At 26.1% G+C, this 19,494-nt stretch overlaps 2 protein-coding genes across 12 annotated transcripts in view; one reads left to right on the top strand and one right to left on the bottom strand.

Annotated features, from left to right (window-relative positions):
- Positions 1–11,203, top strand: part of shep (RNA binding motif single stranded interacting protein alan shepard) — a 32,741-nt gene extending 21,538 nt beyond the window's left edge. Inside the window, exons 2-11 of one of the 10 annotated variants that reach the window (XM_086909342.1) lie at positions 902–1,360; positions 2,704–2,918; positions 3,100–3,158; positions 3,258–3,403; positions 7,598–7,755; positions 7,842–7,995; positions 8,075–8,269; positions 8,499–8,591; positions 8,705–8,865; positions 8,946–11,203. In XM_086909342.1, the coding sequence (XP_086765468.1) occupies positions 902–1,360; positions 2,704–2,918; positions 3,100–3,158; positions 3,258–3,403; positions 7,598–7,755; positions 7,842–7,995; positions 8,075–8,269; positions 8,499–8,591; positions 8,705–8,851 (1,626 nt within the window). In that variant the 3' untranslated portion in view covers positions 8,852–8,865; positions 8,946–11,203. Of the gene's footprint in view, positions 1–901; positions 1,361–1,709; positions 1,823–2,703; positions 2,919–3,099; positions 3,159–3,257; positions 3,404–7,597; positions 7,756–7,841; positions 7,996–8,074; positions 8,270–8,498; positions 8,592–8,704; positions 8,866–8,945 lie in introns of those variants that run through there. The other 9 variants (XM_086909343.1, XM_031920069.2, XM_031920064.2 and 6 more) reach the window with 9 other exon arrangements.
- Positions 11,204–14,725: 3,522 nt separating this feature from the next.
- LOC100868148 (ribosome biogenesis protein WDR12 homolog) lies at positions 14,726–17,329 on the bottom strand. 2 transcript variants are annotated; one of them, XM_086909349.1, is made up of 9 exons: positions 16,843–17,329; positions 16,645–16,730; positions 16,350–16,560; positions 16,141–16,281; positions 15,900–16,075; positions 15,767–15,837; positions 15,409–15,687; positions 15,236–15,275; positions 14,726–15,150 (listed from the first exon to the last, which is right to left on the bottom strand). In XM_086909349.1, the coding sequence occupies exons 1-8, from the start codon at positions 16,908–16,910 to the stop codon at positions 15,255–15,257; spliced, it is 1,053 nt and encodes a 350-aa protein (XP_086765475.1). In that variant the 5' UTR covers positions 16,911–17,329; the 3' UTR covers positions 14,726–15,150; positions 15,236–15,254. The 2 variants fall into 2 exon arrangements, with proteins under 2 accessions (XP_086765475.1, XP_003698862.1); XM_003698814.4 differs by having other exon boundaries at positions 15,236–15,368; positions 15,441–15,687.
- Positions 17,330–19,494: the final 2,165 nt, after the last annotated feature.

Below are 19,494 nucleotides of genomic sequence, written 5' to 3'. Positions count from 1 at the left end.
ATTTTTTTGTAAAAGTTGGTCATTCTCAGCATGTTTACTAAAAAAAGACAATTACCATGAATATCTCTTGAAATACTCGCATTAATTTCTCTAATGATGATTTCAATTTTACTATATTTTGTCATATTGACAAATGTTACGCTTTATGTGACTATGCTTTCAATTACGATTGCACGTTCTGTATTCCTGTACTGCAGGGCTAAATTTAGAGACCAACCGTATCTAAAAAGATTTGTGTGGTATTGTGATTGTGATTAAATTCGATGAAGATCTTCTAGGTACATTTTTTTTTATGAAATAAAAAAATCATTATTATTGATCCGTAAGATAATATTACTGTTATCGAATTTTTTTATTACTCTTTGTATAGTTTTGTCTGCTTCGTCCAATTATTTTTTATAATATAAAAAAATTAGTTAATTTGAAAGCACTTGAAAAAATTGAACTTTTAAAATTTTTATTTATGCAAAATAATAAATTATGCGTTTTGAAGATTTCTGACAAATGAATTAAAATATTTTAGAATTTGTTTATTCTTAATTTTGAAAAATTTTTTGTTCTAATGATTTATTATATATATATTATAAATATTTTATCAGATCTGATTTTATAATCTTATTATTTATTTTTAGCAATTAATAGTTAAATATAAACATTTTTATAAAAACAAAAAAATCAATTATATTCAATATATAAAATATCATAATTATGGAATCTTGTTCTATTGAAAGGTTTCGATTTGCATGTTGGTTTTTATTAATGATGAATATTTAAATAAAATAATCAAATATCCTGCAAATCAAGTAATTGTTTTCTTTTCATATTTCATAAGATACAGATAAATCGATAAATAGAATCTTTCAATGAAGATGATCAAATTAACCTGTTTGTTACGTTTCAGGGTACAAACGGTCCAAGACCGACGTATGTAGGTGCTAACAATGGAAACGCCGGTGGCGCCGGTGGTGGCGGCGGTGGAGGTGGTGGAGGCGGCGGTAGTGGCGGTAGCGCTACGGGTGGTGGCGTCGGTGTAGGTCCAGCGAGTGGTGGCGGCGGTGGCGGAGGTGGTGGTGGTGGCGGTGGCGGTGGTGGAGGCGGGCACGGATTGAAGGGGAACACTGGTGGCGGGCCACGAGGCGGGAACCCGGTGCAGTATCGTGCGAGCGGTGCCGCGGCTTGGGGCGCAGCGCCGCCCTCTCACGCGGCTGCGGCTGCGGCTGCGGCGGCAGCGTATCCACCGTACACGCGGTATCCAAGCGCAGCGGCTGCAGCTGCGGCCGGCCAGATGCCCGTCGGAGCACAGCAACTACCGCCTACGGCGAATCCTTACGCCACCGCCACCTACGCACAGCACGCGTCGGTAAGTCCTCCTCTCCTTTTCATTCCTGACCAACTCGAACTTTATATTGGATTGGAAACATGCCATTTTTCCTATAACCAGTCGTTTTCATTTTGCACATGGTATAATTTTTTCAATCATTATATAGACATGAACATATAGGTTTTTAAGTATTTTTAATATTAATAAATTGGTTATTATTTATACAGATGTAATCGAATTTTTTAAAAAAATAATTGATATATTATTTTAATTTTTTCATTTTTTTATTCTGAAAGAAGAATATTGAAATTTAAATTTAAAAAATGATAAATTAATTTTTCAATTGTTTGGTAAATTTGATTATTTTATAGTAAAACAAAAGGGTTGATATTCCTTATTGGATTACGTGCAAGTTGATTGTAAGAGAATGGTGGTTGTTGAGAATGATTGTTGGAGAATTGGGTAGCACAAATGTCTTACATGTTTCGTGCGGTCAACAAGGTAACCTATAAACTGTAGTTGAAATATATGTGTTTCATTTAATGATTTAGATTTTATCATGAATTTACTTCTATAGAAAGAGTTTCAATAAAATAATTATGATTTTATTAGAGAAATACGCGTGCAGACAACACAAAAGTTAGGATTTGCGCAGCGAAAGGGTTAACCCTTTCTTAAACCGGGTGGGGCCATGACAACGTAGCAGACAGTTCTTATAGAAACAATGTGCAAATTTTTCTGATTATTCGTTCTTTTTATCTTTCATTGAAAGTTCTTTGTTTTTTGATTTATAATGTATCTTTTCGACACTTGAAAATATATATATATATATATATATATATATGTATTTACATAAAAATGAGACATAGATATTCGTTTTTTTTTTACTTTATTCTTTATAATATACCGACTCATTCAATAAAATTTAAATAGAAAATATAAAAAAAAGATTGTTATATATTGTATTTTGATAGCTTTAATCTTTTTTCTTGCTGGGTGGGGCTAAATAAAATATTTATAATTTTTATTATTTTATTACGTTCGATGTCCTTTCTTCTCAAAGTTTAAATTACGTTTTTTTTTTAAATACTTTCAATTACATTGTTTAATGATATATATCTATTAATTCTTTATCTTATTCTTTATCTATTATTTATTCTTTATATGTTGTATAACATTGTTTTGATCCTTAACAATTATTAATTATTAATATGATTACATATTTTTCGCATTTAATCATTAAAAAGACTTGTATGAATCTATATATTTATAAAATAATATAAAATGTAATTTACTATTTTTTATATATTTTATATATATATATCCATTATATTATAATAAATGTTAATAATAACTTAAAAGATTTTTCAAATATATTACAGTATGGTGGACAAAGGGTGCCTACAGCCTCCTCTCCAGCTAATACTAATAGTAGTTCTAGCAGTGCTACCGGCAGTCGAAGTGGGACAATGAGCACAAGTCTTAGCAATAATGCTATACAAGGACAGCAAGCAGAACAGTTGTCAAAAACAAATTTATATATTCGTGGCCTCAACCAAAACACTACTGACAAGGATCTCGTTAACATGTGTTCTCAGTAAGTAACTCGTGTAATCAGAATTTTATATATTATTATATTGCTTAAAATATGAAAATCATTTACATCAAACAATAATATTTTTAATACAATATAATAAATTATTAATATAATTTTACAATTAAATAAAAATATTTCTAATAGAAAAGTATATTGTTTCTAATACATTGTGTTTTTGCAGATATGGAACTATTACGTCTACAAAGGCAATTTTGGATAAAAATACAAATAAATGTAAAGGTGATTAGATTTTTATTATGTTCTCTTTTTGTCATTCATTATTTATCAATTTATAAAAAATTAGTTTTATTAATTGGTATTATAATTTTTGTGTTATAGGTTATGGATTTGTAGACTTTGAATCACCAGTGGCGGCAGAGGGTGCTGTGAAAGCACTGGTCGCCAAGGGCATCCAAGCGCAGATGGCGAAAGTGGGTATCTGGTTGCTCCCTAGACTGCCCAGTGTACGTTGGTTGTGCATGCAAGTACAGTAATACCAGAGTAACAGTAAACTCCTCTTTTCTCTTTCTTTTCTTTCTTTATCTTTTCCCCTCTATTTTTAATTTTCTTTTTCCTTTTTTCATTTTCTATTTCTACCTTTCTATTTTTCTATGATCCCAAATCTATCTACATTATATTTGATTATTATTATAATACTTTGTCCTTCCATTAATATAAAATTATTAAATACCATTAATTTGAAAAAATTTTTATTCCTGTATTACTATGATAAATATATATACACAGTATATACTTTCATATACTTTATTTATCATATAAAATGTTAGATAAAAAATATTAGAGTTTTAATCACAATAGATATCATGATTGTCTTTCAATAATTATTTTTAATTTTTTAAATACACATATTCAAGATAGTAATAATAATATTAATAACTATAATAATAATATAATTGTAATTATAAATCATTAAAAATTAATAAATGAACAAATAAATTTTTATATTACTAAAATAAAATATTTATTTTGTTAATTATATGAAAAAAGTTAATCAATTATTAATTTTTTTATCACATATAATAAATATTAATGAAATAATAAATATTGATACTTTTGTTTCAGTACGTTGTTGTTACTTTTATTATATTTTTAAATTTTACAAAAATTATATTTATTAAAATAATATTTAATATAACTATAATTTATTCTAAAAAATTCGTTAAAAATTATTAAATTCAATTCTATAATAATAACTGGAAGACAAACATGGCATCATCGTATTGGCATCATTGCTCTGCTTTCAGCCCCTCTAGAAATGCATAAAATTTATATCTTGACAATTTGACAAGATTCTTTTTCTTAGTATTTTAATTCGCGTCTTGTAAAAATAATATAGAAATGTTAGATAAAAAAAAAATGATAAGTTTCATGAAAAGAAATTAAAGTAATTAAATTTATTGACAAGTGAGAAGGGAAAAAAAATTATAAAAAAAATGTAAAATTTTTATATATCTGAAATTTTTTTAAAGATAAAAAAACATGCTACTAGAGGGGTGGTTTCATATATGAATTATATTTTCATTGATAAAAAAAAATTAAGAAAAATTATAAATAATAAAATCTTGTTTATAGTATAAATATCTATATAGGTAATAGAATTATTAACATTTGTATAGTAATATTCATAAAATTGTATTATCAGTGAAAATATAGTAGCAGGCAATTATGCATAATTTGAGGTATATAGAAACGATATAAAGTTCTCCCCAGAACCTATCTCACTTGTCTGAAAATCTCTAGTTTTCACCAATTCTATCTATCATTCTATCTTATATACCTTTCAAACTATCAATGCTTGTTGCTGTACCTCGGCCACAAATTGCTGATACTGCTATGTCAATACATTCGTGTCTTAAGATTGCATTTATTTAAGCATTAATTTAAATTTTTAGCAAATTATTCTAATATACTTAAATATTTATGTTTATGTTCTATTAAAAACGATTGATAGCTTATTGTCATATTAAAAGAAATTCTAAAATTCTTTAGAATAATTTATTAAAATTGCTTTCAATTATGGCAGTATATACAGTATTATAATTAAAATACAAAATATTTTATTTTATTTTTTTGCAATCTGTCAAATAAAATTATTATTGCTATATGTTTGTCTTTTATTTTAATAATGTATAAATATTAGAATTTTTATTCATTTGATTTAAAAATTTTTTAAATTTGAATTTCTTTTTTATTCATATCTAAATACTCATATTCTCAACAAAAAATATTGATTTCTGTTTTTATTGCTAAAAAAAAAAACTAACTTGGTATGTTTCTTCTAATCTGGCCGTGGTAAAAGCACGGGGTGCTATCAGCAGTTGTGATGATGTCAGTCGCATGTGATATGATATAATTAAATAATATACTGATTATTAAATGTATTCAGGATACATGGTATTTACTTACTAATTAGTAATGCTATGCAAAGATCAGGTGCTATCTTAATCCTGGGGTGTTGGTTGTTTTTGATTGATACATTTGGCTTGATTAATAAATTGTAACCAGCACACCAAACAAGTTTAGGATGTGTATTTAGGAATTTCTAAAATTCTTAATAATTGCTTAAAATATTTTAGTTATAGAACAATTCATTATATTTTATATTGTTATATTTTTTGTGATTCATAGTATATCTTCGAAATCCTTTATACACATTCGCACTTGATCAATTAAATCATTTTATTGAAATACAAATTCATTAAATTATATTATGGTGTTATCATACATATATGTGCACATACACACATATACACGCACGCGCGCGTGTGTGCGAATGTGTGTATGTACATATATATATATATATATATGTATATGTATTTTATATTTTTAAAAAGAATAATAAAGAAATATATATACATGTATATTGATGCCATGAGCTTAGCTTATATCATAATGTTTTCATTATTTATTTTTTTGTTTTAATGCATTCGCAAGATTGAAGTAAATTGTCGTAAAGTATAAGTATATTCAAGTAACTGTAGAGTTGATTGATTTTTGAGAGAAATGGTGGATCTCAAAATATGCTTGAGGGTGCATAAATATCAAATTTGAATTCTAATTAAATGTACATATATCTTTTGTCTTTTTGTTCTCTATATGGGAATCGTAAGCAAGAAAAATTTTGAGCATGAACACATGTATATGTATGTGCATATATTTTGGAATTATATATTTTAATAACATTATGAGATAATTTGACTCATTTTCATTTCTATCTCATGATATAATTGTATATATGTGAACATGCCTGTGCTTTTTTGTCATGCTTGTATCCAACAGTGTGTCATATGTGATCGAAATTCTATTAATGCTTTGAATGGTTATCTTCAGTATTGTTTATTATAAATGATTAGTTAGCTTGCATTATTTATAGTATTTATAATAAGATATAATAAGAATAAATGATTATTAAAATAAAAATATGTAAGAAGTAATGGAAAGACAATTTGATTAAAAAAAATATATATGAATATTCTATAAAAAAAAATTTAATTCTATACATATAGAAAATATTTAATATTTCAATTAAATTATAAAAAATATTAATATTATAAATAAATTCTACACTATTAGTTAAAAAAAATTTTAAAGACTATTGAGATTTAATACAAATGATTTAATTAAAAAAATTAATAATAAATGTGTTTTGAAATAAAAAAATTGATTATTCATGTTAAATAAACAATGTATGCACAGGCGAGATTCACTATTGTAATTTTTTATAAATCTATTATTTTTTGATTTTAAGTTATTATTATTATGTATTATTAAACTTTAGTAGAATAGTAATAAGTATAAATTTTAAGTTTTATATACCATTTAATAAAAAAAAATGTTATGAAAAACCAAATGCGTGTGAGCATGCTTTGCATATAAATATCAAATATATTTGATATCAACATTAGTTCTAATTTTAAGCATCCATAAAGCAAATTTAGAGAACCATCATAAAACCATGGTAAAAATAATGTCATGAAGCATGATAATCTTCTAATATCAAAAATAATAATTATTTTAATTAATAATAAATCTTTTTGAGTATTTGTGTTTATTTGTATACATTTAATATTAAATTAAAATAATTATAATTTCATAGTCTTATATCTATATCTTTTAGTATCTTATTGTAGATTTATACAATTTTTTGTTTTTTTTTTCTAGAAAATCAACCAGTTATATATGAAATATTTTTATTTATAAAAATTATTTATAAAATTTTAGTTTTTCAAATTTCTTGCATTATTACATTGATATGGAATTTAATTTTGAATTATCATTTTAACATTCCATGTTAAAATGTGTATGTATAATGAAAATATATTATTTAATATTTTAACAAATCAACAATTTCTATTAAATTTTTTTAAAAAATATGATAAAATATAAAAATTCTAAACTAAAATATCTATTTTTTAAACTAATGTGAAACAATTGTAATGATATTTATTGTAATTATTGATTTTTTATTATAATGATATCTCGTCTGTGCATTCATTTGTAATTATAATTATATAAAAATATATAAATATATGTATCTTGATTGTGAATGTTAAAATGATAGATATGAAATTTTTTTGATATTTATATACACATAAATATAAAAATAAATCCAGGAGTGTACTACAATAAGTTGCATAGTACTTTTACTCTCTTCTCAGCAACAGGAGCAAGACCCCACCAATTTATATATTGCAAATTTGCCACTGAGCTTCAAAGAAAATGATGTTGAAGGTTTACTAGCTCAGTATGGACAAGTTATTTCAACGCGCATATTGCGCGATACTGCTGGACAGAGTAAAGGTGTTGGATTTGCAAGGTTAATGTCTATTTAAAAGATAATTATTAATTGTTATTAATTATTATATGTAAAATTATTAATATTCTATATTACATATATTTTAGAATGGAATCTAAAGAAAAATGTGAACAGATAATTCAGATGTTTAATGGAAAAGCATTACAAGGGGCTAAAGATCCTTTATTGGTGAAATTTGCAGATGGTGGTAATAAAAAAAAATCATTGTACAAAAGTACAATATGGAGAGAAACTGGAGAGGTAATTTATTTATTTAAAAAACGATAAATATAATATTTTTGTATACAATTTTAATATTTATGGTGTATAATTTTCACAGAACATGACTTTGAATTATGATACAAGTGGTGTTGGTCAAAATGGGGTTGCAGCTACTCATATGCTACCCGCAGCTACTTTAACACAATATAGTCGTCATTATGGTCAAGCTTTACCTGGTTATAGTGTACCAGGAACGCCTTGGGTGACTCCTTATTTGGTGCAGACTGCCCCTCCACATATGCAACAGGTCGACGTGAGTTTTTATACAAATTTTTTGTTTTCTTTCTCTTTATGCATCTCATTTATAATTTAATATGAAAAATAATATTAGTCTTTCAATATCATCAAAATTTCTAAGTTTTGATATAATTATTATATAAAATTTTTTTTTATTATACTCTTTTTTATATTAAATTTAAAATATCGTTTTATATTTTAAAAATATTTAAACTTAAATATTTAATAAGAATTTCATATTGCAGATGATGCCATCAGCTGATCCCAGTAACCCACAGTACAGTATGATTCCTCAACTTACTACACAAATGTCTACGTTACATCTTGGCACTGGTTCCGTAAGTAATGTATTTTTATCATTTTAATTCTAATTTTTTATTAATTTATATTTACTTACTATTTTATTTAATTTATATTTATATTAATTTTCTTTTTGTATTTCATTTTTCAGTATATAGCAGCAAGCCCACATCCCTATCCTTATACTTATCCTCCTAGCATTATTCATACCATGCCATTGGGTGATTCTGAACAAACAAGCAATGCGGCATCTCCTGATGATTCTTACCAACAATATCAAGCTCAGCAGCCCAAGTAGGCTATGGTTTTTAGGTACAATAATTTATAATGATTTGTTTTTTTATATGCTATATATTAAAAATGAATCAATTTTTTATTTTATATTATTTTAGATATGATTACATCGAGGGGTATGTAAGTTAGGACAGCCACACCTGTTGATACGAAGGATTATATTAATGAAGAATAGATGAGACTAAATACATTACATAAAGTCAGATAAGATTCTTCCTCATGATAATTGACTTGCCAGCCATCTTTTATACATTTTATCCATCAGATAAATAGGTGAAAGTAGTTAATATTTTCCAACGATTAGAGAATGAATGTTGTCATAAGAAAGGGGTACGAGTGCTCGTGTCATCTACATTGTTCGGCACCAGCACGGCTCCATACGCTGTAATGCCAACACATCATTACGACAGTGACAAAACTGATATTCTGCGACGAACAGTTTAGTGTCAAGCTAATAGGCTTCCAGGATTAACTTTAGGTATTACATTTATTAAGGAGATGATAAGTTGAAGCTGAACGCTTGAGAGTGTGAATAAAATATTTTAACAAAAACTGTAAACTATAAAAGAAACGCTGCTCAGAAATACAAAGGAGAATTCTTCCCAAGAAATAATAATAATAATAATATAAAGAGAAAAAAAGCACTTCCAAATGCTAGAGTTGATAAAGAAAAATAAAATTCAGATTCAGTTACTTATAAATCAGTACCTACTGGACTTTCGTGCCAGCTGGCTGGCCGGTGGCTGCGCTGCGAAGAGAAGAAGCTATGGATTAATATCTCTTTTTCGAATAATGAAAAAAAGAGCTCTTTCTTAACAGCACACACCACCCCATCCACTAACTGCACCCTCATCAGATTATTTCTTTTTGTTTTCTTCTGTTTCGTTCAGACATTCCAAGCCAGGCACATATTGTATGTATGTATTGCCATGCGGAGATTTTTATCTACTTTTACAAGTACAGTTTTCGCGTTCTCTTTTAATCACGAATGAATATATTTTATGGACGAAAAAGAAATGAAGATTTTAAGAGAGAAAAAGAAAAAAATAAAGCTTTATTTCTAAAAGAAAAAAAAACTTCAGGATATATGTAATTATTGTAACAAGAAGGAAAGGAACATAGTACTTTTTAGAAGATTTATATTTATGAGTACAGTTACTACGAATCGATATCAGTTTTAATTGTACAGTGAATACAGATATTTTTTTTAGAATTGTGCCTTTTCAGACAAATCCGCTAGACAGGGATATGCTGAAAAATATTATAATATATTTTTACGTCGGTATGTAAATGCGAAACTTGAGCCAAATTTTGATCTTCTAGTTAAGAGAATATAATTGTTTTTACGTTGTAGCCAGTTGAATATCACTACGTTTGTTTTTTGGTTACAAATTCGAATAGATTTTGTATGTGTATAGTTGCCACTAATGGGATTGATGGACCGGAAACATCTATACGGTCTGTATGAAGTCTAGGAAGAAAAAAAATGAAATCAAATGGCGGATCATTGTAAACCGAGAATAATTTCCACCGCCTGAAAGAAAATGAAAGAAAGAAACAGAGTAGGCTTGTTACAACGGAATATGATAGGTAGAGTATAAATTAATTTATTATATCGAACGAACGAATAAAATCGTGTTACAAATGAAAACGAAAAAGATAATGGGATTGGAGCTGAACGATAGGCGAGAGGATTGAACGCGAGGAAACAAAAAGAAACGAAATAAAAATATCGAGGATTTTCTATCTATGTGATATCTCGAAAAAGAGAGAAAGAGAGAGAGAAAAGATTAGAAAAAGAAAAAAACACCCTTCTCTCCTGCGTTCCTCTAAGCCCGTTTTTACATCCGGTACAGTTTTCACGTTGTCTGACTTAGATCGAGTCGAGGAACGATTAGCAGAAAGCTTTCTACCAAATATTGCGAGCTATGGGCTCGAAGTGGCGGGCAGGTAGTTAGATAGAGTTAGAGGCGATCGTAGCTATTATTATAATATTACAATAATATGCTGTATTATTATAATTAATGATTACTATTATTGACGTCATCTAAAGTATGAAAGATTTTTACACTGTTGAGACTTGAAGTAAATAATATATTTAGTTTATTTTGGTACATCACGATTTGATGACAAGAGATAAAAGATGAAAAAAATGGTATGAGCTATTTTTTAAGAGACCGATTATTACTCGATTTGAGTCCATGCATTAAGAGAGAAAAAAAGAATAAGAGAGCGAGAGAACGAAAGAAAAGCGAAAGGGAAAACCTATTTGCGAGTGTGTAATTGTTTGCACAAGCGATTGTCACCACGACTGACAACAAAAATCACATGTGATTAAATAGTGAATTTTGAAAAATTTTACTAATAGACTTGTACTAAATAACTAATTATTATTGTGACGACCAAAACAAAAAAGAGCAGCATTTTTATAGTGCTGACCGAGCGGAAGAACGATGGTTCGGCCGACAAAAAAAATGCCAGCTCCCGCAGATACGGAGCCGCACTGGAGAGCGGGCAGAGAGGAGAAAAAGAGAGTGAAGAAAGTCATGGATGTAAGAAGCAGAGTGAAAGAAATTTGAAAGAATGAATGAAAGTGCGTGAACGAAGGATAAAAAGAAAATGTGTGTGAAAAGGAAAAAAAAAGTTGAATGAGAGAAAAAAAATAGAACGTGAGATAAGAGAGAAAGTAAAATGAGTGAAAATGAAAGAAAAGAATGAATGCATCGTAACCTATTGTATAGAATATGCGAAAAAAGAGGACACTGCGAGATGTTGTGTAGTTAGTGTTGATTATGAGTATAGGTTAGGTACCATTTTGGATAGGAAGTAATCGATAAGTAATTAAGTTTAGATAGATAGTTAGCTGATAGTTAGGTTATATATACAACTGCCTCTCCTTGTTGAAAAAAACAAAAAAAAAAAAAAAAAAAAAAAAGGAAAACGCATCAGGTGAGGCACCGTTCAGCCTATGCACCTCGCACCCGTCAAGACTGACTGGCTATTCATATTAATAATAAATATATATTATTCTACAACATATTATCTACTGTAATATAAATAGTAAGGACTGCTTGCTGCGCACCGCGGGTCGGGTGCTTGGGCTGGCCGGGCGTGGTTTACGAAAAGAAAATCAATTTCTTTTTGGAACACAAGTTTCCAAGCAACGCTGCTTTCCGTAAGCTTTCTCTAGAATTTCTAGCGTAGCCTCTTTTTAGATTAGATTCACAACTAGTAGTCGTAGGCTGATGTAGAAAGATGAGAATAAAAAGGAAAAAAACGTAGGGTGTTTTTAAGTAACGAAACAAAAAAAAAAAAAAATAATGTAATATTAGTCGAACGTCGGCTTAAGCGAAAAAAAAAAAAAATAATAAGAAAAGCGAGTCTGAGTTGATTTTGATGATGTTCTGATAATGTGACGTGCATCATCGTACTTTGACTTGTACAGTCCTTAGATTTATCAAGGTTTTAAGTCATTGTTTTACAATTGTTAAACGAGATAGGTTTTTTTTTAGCTATAACGAAACGAATATTTTTTTCCATTTATCCCTGTGCTCCATTTTTTGTAATTGACTCTCCTGGTATTTGTTATGATTTGTTCACTATATCCTTTCCACTCCTCGTTTTTATTTTAGCTCCTATCGTTTTATTTTTCGTTGCACATGAATTCCTTTTTGTGACATAAGACAGAATGAGTAACGTGTAATTATAAAAAAAAAACATCATCTGCTTAATTTTGTTTATTTCTTCTCTCCAGGATATAATTGTTATATGGTGTGCGACCAATAATATAATGAAAATAAAAATTTCGTAAATTTCAGGAAAAAAAAAGAGGAAACGAAAAGGATATAGAGGGAGAGAAAGAAAAAAAACAAAATAATGTTGAGGCATTAAGTTCGCATCTATAAACGAGGTTTAAGAAGGGAGGGGAAAAAATAAAAAAAATAAAAAATGAACACACATTAGGTTTTCGGATACTTTTAAGATGGCGAGGCATAGCACGTAATAAATTTTTAGATTAAGGCAAGTGTGTCATAGTTAGTTAAGAAATAGGGACTCTTAGAAGTCGATAGGTGCTGTAATACAAATGATGAAAAAAAAGAAGTAACAACAACAACAACAAAGTTTAACAACGGTCAGAATTAGATTTTTCATGAAACTCAAATAAGAACACAGGGCATAAGCCACTAAAAGTGCCCTTAGTTTATTTTGGATCGTTTAAAAACGCTAGTCTTTGTGTGAGATAATGTGGGGGTTATAGATAGGGTCTTCTAAAAAAGAAAAAAAAAACATGAAAAAAGAAGAGAAAAACGAAAAAATGTAAGCAGAAAACAAAAAGGTAGAAAGACAGAGAACGCGAGAGAGAACGTGAGATATAAGTAGTGAACACAAAAGAAAAAAACGTGATGTGCGAGAGAGCGAGCGAGAGCGAGAGAGAGAGAGAGAGAGAAAGTGCGAAACGAGTGTGTGGTGTGTAGGTTGTATGCATAATTTATAATGCGTACTTTAAAAAAACCATCTGCCTATGACACGACACAGACTGCAGAAATACACTGTTACTGTAAACTGCACACTGCGTGTGCACGCTCTAAATGTCACACACTTCTTACACTTTGTATGTAGAGCGTGCACCGAACAGTTTTTAGAGTTACTTACAAGTATGGTTTGGTATATTCAAAGTGAAAGAATCAAATTCTTAATTATTATCATCCCTTATTTTTGATCAATAAACGATCTGTTTTGGGGATTTATTCGAATCATTTTCTTTTCCTTTCCTAAGTTTTTTTTAATAGCAGGACAATTGTGAAGTCTTCAATAAAGAGTGAATCCCCAAATTTTATAAATATTATTTTTTTTCTATCCTTTTTTCATTATACTTCTCTTTCGTTGAATTTTTAATAGGAATATACACATTAATTTTCGTTTTTTTTCCTTTGTGTTGAAGCGTGAACGATCATTTTTGCGAACGAATAAACGAAATGTAAAGTCTGTAAAATAAACTTACTCTCGTACAAAAGCAGTGACTGTATTTACACATATTCCAACACTAAAAAAATATATGCCTTCTATCGAATCAAGTAACAACTATTGTATATGCCTTTTTCAATGTTGAAAATGATAAAATCGTGAGACCGTTTTTTGATATTTTCCAAAACTGAAAGAGTGAGCTTTAACAAATTAAAAAAAATAAAAAAGTAGAAAAGATTTAAAAAATAAATAAATAAATAAATAAATATCACGTTCTTCTCAATTAAGTTTTAGTTAATAAAATTATACTTGTTAATTTGTAGTAGTACAGCATGTGCAATAGATTAAACAATATTTGTCCTTTGTAAGTAATATTAAAACAATAAGCCCCCCACATTATCCTAACTAATTCTGTAATAAAACATTCAGCGTCCGCCTCTATATTAATCGATGATAAAATTGTTTTCTGCGAAGTAAGACTATAAAGAATTAATATGCTACGTTCGATTTTTGGTAATGGAAAATACTTTTTCTTAATGCATTTAATATTTTACACGCTGATGCGATTTGTACTATTTTGAGTAAATGTTTTTAATTTATGCGCAATGAAGATAATTCAAAATTCTTAAAAAAAAAAAAAAAAAAAATTTGAAGTGATGGCAATGTATAAGAACGATTACTAGATCTCTTTTGTCAATTAAGTGATGGTTTTATAATGTAAAATACAAGGGTAACATTAAAAAGAAGCAACACGACATAAAAAGAACTTGAAATAAAAACAATACGAATTTTGATTTGATGCAGAGAGCTTTTTCTTAGGATATACAATATTTTTTTATATTTTATATTTTCTAATTTTATTGATTGTATGTATTTATTTATACGAAAATATTTGTAATTTCTTTATACATCATTTTAATTTGCATTTATATAGTTTATTTCAAATTATGTTGTTGCAATTAAAATTTTCATCTTAATTTTGATTATTTTACAATTTTACAATGAATACAATAATTTTATAATTCAATGTTTCACAACAGCAAAACATTAAATTTTCTATTTAATTTAAATGATTACAGTGCTTGATTTAGAGTATAATAAATATGAAAATTATAAAAAAAACTTATCCTTAATAATTTGTTATACAGAAGATTATTTCATTTTTCTATTATATGTAAAAGTTATAAAATAATTTGTTATTAATGAATAATATGTTTCGATTTAAATATTCTTACGGTGTTGTCTGCACCTCCAGATACCATGAATTTAGGATTTGACCAATTACAACATAATACTTTATCTTCATGTCCAGAAAGATCAAATAATGGTGCTTTAGGACTATAAGAAAAAATTAAATTTTTTTTTAGAAATATTTATATCTTTACATAATTTCATAAATATTGTGAAATTATGATTATTAAACCTTCTGATATCCCACAGTTTCATATCATTATCATATGCTCCTGAAATGAAAAGATTTTCATGTATAGGTGACCATCTTACAGATTGTACCCATTGTGTGTGAGAAGTAAATATTGCTTTCACCAATGATCCCTCTAAAAAAAAAAATGTATATATAATCTCATTGCAACTTACAATGAATACAATTTGAAAAACGATTTTAAAACCTGTAGATCTTGGATCATATAATCTGATATGCCTATCGGCTGATGCTGTTATAATAGTGTGGCTTAATGGAGAAAAATCAAGATCAAAGAAACTTTTATTTCCAGTCAATTCATGTTTAATTCCTCCTAACTCTGAATCCCATATTTTTATTGTATGATCCCATGAAGATGTTATAATTTCTATTTTATCTGACCATACTACACCACTAATGGCTTCTTTGTGACCTTTCATTGTTCTTTTAGGTATCTTTATGGTATAATAATAAATATCATAATAATTAATTTTATTTAAAAACATATTTTATATATTCACTTATTTTATTTACCCTTGTTTTTCCATGTTCTGATTTTAATCTCTTTGAAGTAGATTCACCATCTTCATTTTCATCTTGATTAGCTAAAAGCATAAATGAAATATTATTTTATGAATTACTTATTTTGTTTTTAATACATAAATACCTGTAGACCAGATTTTAAGCATTGTATCCCATGCTCCAGTTGCCATTACTGTCTTATCATAATTAATATTAACAGCTTCTAATCCACGTTCATGTCCTCTGCATACATGAATACAATCTACTGAATTTTCCATAATATTCCAGTCCCATATTATAGCTGTTTGATCTTGGGATGCACTTAAATAATAAATTAATATAAGAATTATTTGAAAATGCTTGTTTTATTTTTGTTAATTTTATACCTAACAAAACTAGCTGTATCATTAGTCAAAGATATCCATGCAACTGCTTTAATTGGTGAAGTATGTCCAGGAATTACCAAATGATGTTTTCCTTTACATGTCCATATATGTAATGTATTATCATAACAACCTGTTAAAATCCTATTAAAATATCTTTTAATGTAAAATAATTTTTAACATCTTATTTTTAAATAAATAAAAAAAGTAACCATTTCTCACAAACAGCAATAGCAGATACCCAATCATCATGTATAAGACAATCTTGAGGTTCAGGTGGTGGATATTTTTCAACATATTCAATAATTATTACATCCTCTGTAGAAATATTTTTCTCTGTTATATGTTCAATCAATGAAGTACGTAAAAATTGGGAACACACCAAAAAGTCAAATTCTATTTCATTTTTTATATCACTTGATTCTAAAATTAAATTTTAAGCATGAAGCATTTTAAATAAATTTAATTTAATAATAAGTTAATATATAAAAATGAATCATATAATACCCTTTAAAAGTTCATTTATAAGAGTATTTAATTCATTTGATACAATAGATGTATGAACTGATAGAGGAAAATCTGGAACTGCATATCTAAAAGTTGAAAAATATATATTATATATATAAATAATATTATATCCATGTAAAATAAAATAAAGTAACCTCTTAATTTAGTTCATAAAATATAATTTAAATGAATACATACTGTTTTTGTTTAGTAAGAAATTTTATTTGTATTTGTGGAACACTTTTATTCACATTTGTATTATCCATTGCAATTTCTGTACTATTTGTTTTTTATTTTTATATAAATTAAGAATTAAGAAAAATACACGTGTATATTACATTTTAAACAAGATTTTATCGGCACTACTAATCGATTATTCAATATGGTTACAAATAGATTTATACAATCGATATTTTACTATCGATGATCATTTTTTATATCATCGAAAGATTAAATTTTTTATGTTGAGTTTGATTTTGTATAGAAGTCTCTACTTCGAATCTCTAAATATACAAACTAGACATAGATATAAAAAATTTGTATATCTATTCTGTAATATAAATGATGTAAATGAAACCTGTGATTAGATAAATTACAAGATTTGTATAGGACTAATATATTTAATTCTTTATGACAGAGATGATTGCAGAAAAGATTCAATTCGGTCGCAAAAGTTATTAAAGTTAAGATTTTAAAGATAATTTTTTTTATAAATATTTTTTCATAAATATTTCTATACATTATATATATTATATTCATAGATTATTTACTAATAAATAGATTCATATAAATATGAATTGAACTTATAAATTAAAAATTACATTTGTATTTTTTATTACGATATATAAAAAATAAAAAATAAATCAATTTTGTGTGTGAAATTTTTTTATAAAAATTGATTTAAATATAATACTGTTAAAACTAATTTTATTTATATATATTGCTAATATACAATATTAAATGTTAATATTTATACAATACAGACATTAATGATTTCATAAAAATTTGATAGAAAGTAAAAACATTTTATTATTTAAATCATACAAAAGTTATAATTTCTTATTTTTTTTTTCACTGGCTTTTGATTATAATATTTATCTCTTGTTTGATGTATTAAATTTTGTAGAATAAATATAAACAAGGAAAACAAATAATAGGGAGAAAAACATAAAACAGAGAAAATTATCTCTGAAATATCTCTTTACAGTGTTATAAATAAAATACAAAAAAATTCGATACAAAGTAAGGTAAATAGTAGCAAAAAAAATAAAAATAGATTAAGAATTGTCAGCTCTATTTCTTGAATATCAAAAATATCTGATTTTAAAAATTATCTTTTTAAAAGCATTCAAAAGATGGCGTTGATATTTAATTTTTATTCTATTTTATCTTTCTTATCGTCTTTGAAGAAATCTGATATTCGAGAGATGGCGTTGATAGTTAATTTTTACTCTATCTTTATCTTTTTTGTTACTATTTGCTATTCTTTTTTTTTTTCTATTTCATTTCATTTGTGGCGTTCTGAAGATGGCGCTGATTCACTAATTTTTATATTATCTTTTTCTTTCTTTCTTCTATTATTTGGTTTCATCTATACTTGCAAGAACATCAAGAATGCACACATAGACGATATATTAAATACTTTTAATATTTCTCTTTTAAAATTACAATGTATCTTTATTTTTAAAAATATAGATATTACATTACATTGATTTTATGTTTTTTCTAAAACGACGAAATATGGTATAGTATATATATATATACATATATGTGATACGATGTTTTGTAATAATAATAATAATAAATACCGCTCGATAACAAGAATGAGATTTAAGATAAAGAAAAGAAAATTTGGCAAAAAAAAAGAGTATAGAAAAATTTTTAAGAAAAATATTAAAAATTCGTGGTAATATTTTAAAATATTTTCAAAAAAATTTATAAATTATAAAAATTAATAAAATTATTAACAAATTTAATTATAACTTATTTAAAATTATTCTAGTTATTTTATTAAATTATTTATTATAATTATTTTATACTTATAATTCATAATAGGTTATAAAAAAATTTAATTATGATTTTTGAATTTCATATTAATCGAATTACATTATATTATATTATTTATTAATTTTGAATTAAAAAATAATATGAATATAAATCAAAAATAAATATAAAGTTAGTAATATTTTATAATTAATTAAATTAAATTTTTATGTTATTGTTTACTTATCATTTATTAATATTTAATTGAATTCTATTTTATATTATTGTATATTAATATTAAAATTTAATTTAATTTTATTCATAAATAAATAAATATTTAATTTATTTAATAATAAAATGTGTAATATATTTTTCAGCAAATTAATATACATTCAATTAATGAAAAAAATTAAATATTGAAACATTAAAACGAATTGAATGAATTGTCTGATAAATCACAAATTATTCTACTATTTATTCTGTTTTACTATTTTTGTTCTTTTATGAAGAATGACAAAACTTATCTTCAGACTTAAATTTTCTGCAACAAGTGTTCCAAATCGATATTTTGATGAAATTAAAAATCCATTCTTATTATATAATAGAATTCATTATTATCACTCAATTCTTATGCAGTTTCTTATATTTATATAGTTCAATTTTTATATAGTTTTATATAGTTTTTATATAGTTTTAAAATTAATATTTTTTTGATATTAAAAATTATTGTTGTATTGTTATATTAAAAATAATATATAACAATTTCTCAATTTTTTACATATCATAATTATGGATTTTATTATTAAAAATAATAATATATAATAATAAATATTAATAATAAAAACAGAAATAAATGATTTTTAAAAT

Source organism: Apis florea, unplaced genomic scaffold, assembly GCF_048593485.1.
Source record: "Apis florea isolate Af1SG1 unplaced genomic scaffold, ASM4859348v1 contig_3158_pilon, whole genome shotgun sequence".
NCBI lineage: Eukaryota > Metazoa > Arthropoda > Insecta > Hymenoptera > Apidae > Apis > Apis florea.
Note: the sequence above shows the minus strand (reverse complement) of the source record. Positions and strands in the feature narration are given on the sequence as shown.

What these genes read in the sequence shown, in the direction of transcription:
- LOC100868148 (XM_003698814.4), bottom strand. Translation starts at nt 16,910, where the DNA reads ATGGATAATACAAATGTGAATAAAAGTGTTCCACAAATACAAATAAAA. An exon ending in GCTTAAAATCTGGTCTACAG is followed by an intron (nt 15,838 to 15,899) that starts GTATTTATGTAT and finishes TTATGCTTTTAG; the next exon opens with CTAATCAAGATGAAAATGAA. An exon ending in CAGAACATGGAAAAACAAGG is followed by an intron (nt 15,688 to 15,766) that starts GTAAATAAAATA and finishes TATACCATAAAG; the next exon opens with ATACCTAAAAGAACAATGAA.